Source organism: Nannochloropsis gaditana (genome assembly GCF_000240725.1).
Source record: "Nannochloropsis gaditana CCMP526 unplaced genomic scaffold scaffold694, whole genome shotgun sequence".
Lineage (NCBI taxonomy): Eukaryota > Eustigmatophyceae > Eustigmatales > Monodopsidaceae > Microchloropsis > Microchloropsis gaditana.
The window spans coordinates 13357-14550 of NW_005803259.1; the positions used below are offsets into that span (position 1 = coordinate 13357).

A 1194-nucleotide genomic window follows, 5' to 3' on the forward strand; every position below is an offset into this window, starting at 1 on the left:
ACCCTCCTCAAGCGCCCGGTGGAGGCCCGGGTATAAAAGATGAAACTCCATGTGAAATTTCCATTTCACGCGGGGGAGAGTCGACCTGGGTGGGGTGGGAGGGACGATGGTGAGAAAAGGCACGAGCGGCCGGTCTTTCTCCATAGCCATCAACACGCACTTCCCTATCCGAAGTGGGATTTTTAACGTACCATGATTCTATCGGCCGCAGTGGCACGCGTGTCTTGTCGTGCTTGATTGTCACGACAACATCCCCTCGGCCCTTCCCCTCCGGCAGGACCAGCACCTTGTCCGTCAGCAGCTTCTTACCGCCTCCCCCACCAGGTCTTGAAGAGCGCTGTCCGCCATCTGCCGCCAGGCTTCCGGCAGCTCCGAGAGCGAGACCATGGTTCCAAGTAAGGCGTCGCGCCTGTCGCCGAAGTCTCCCCTCTTCACTAGGTAAAGCCGCCTCCTATCGCGGGGGAAGGGCGTGACCTCGTTGGGATTCTTGACTTCGACGGGCGACACCCACGGCGCCTCCACACCCTCCATAGCGCTTCCTGTAGATGGAATTTCCCCTTGAAGGGGGCTGTCTCGGGCACCTGGTGGATGAATTTTTTGAAGAGAGGGTCGACTCGTCAGGCTGTACAGGGCGAGGGGGAGGACGCACACGCAATCCCAGTCCTGTCTCAACTCACCAGCAGATACACGTACTGCACGACGTAAAGATGCGTTGCACTGTCGCCCTTATCTACGACGGTGAGGTACTCCCCCACGCCCAGCGCCTGGACTATCTCCGCTACCCGCCGGATAAGGGCCTGGCCCCGCTGGAAGGGGTCAAGAGCCTCCGCCCACTGGTTTCTGTATATGTCTGCATGGTATGACATAGAGAGCGTGAGTCATTCTTCAGCACGAAGACGCAGGGCTGGCGGGGACGCTCGCTCAGCCTTCTCCTATCACGTTATCGCTCCCTCCCTCCCTCCCTCCACTCACCGTTACGGAAGCCACATGTCTGCGCAAGTCCCGAACACATCAGCACAAAAAGGTAATTTTGTAGCCTCTTTGCTCACCCAGGGCAGACACGTCTTGGCAAATACGTGTTGGCGGCATGGGCACCTTCACCGTCGTCTCCGTCACCTTCTCGATCCCGATGCGCAGTGTCGCAATCGCGGCAGTCGTGCTGCTGCTAAATGCAGTTACGATGTCATTTTCGGT

General features: G+C 58.5%; 1 protein-coding gene across 1 annotated transcript; it reads right to left on the minus strand.

Annotated features, from left to right (window-relative positions):
- Positions 1–487: 487 nt before the first annotated feature.
- On the minus strand, positions 488–721 carry NGA_0459700 (uncharacterized protein; the record flags this gene model as incomplete). The annotated part of the gene is made up of 2 exons (XM_005853886.1): positions 488–581; positions 678–721. Coding segments are annotated over 2 exons (138 nt in total), but the record flags the coding sequence as incomplete, so codon positions are not given.
- Positions 722–1194: the final 473 nt, after the last annotated feature.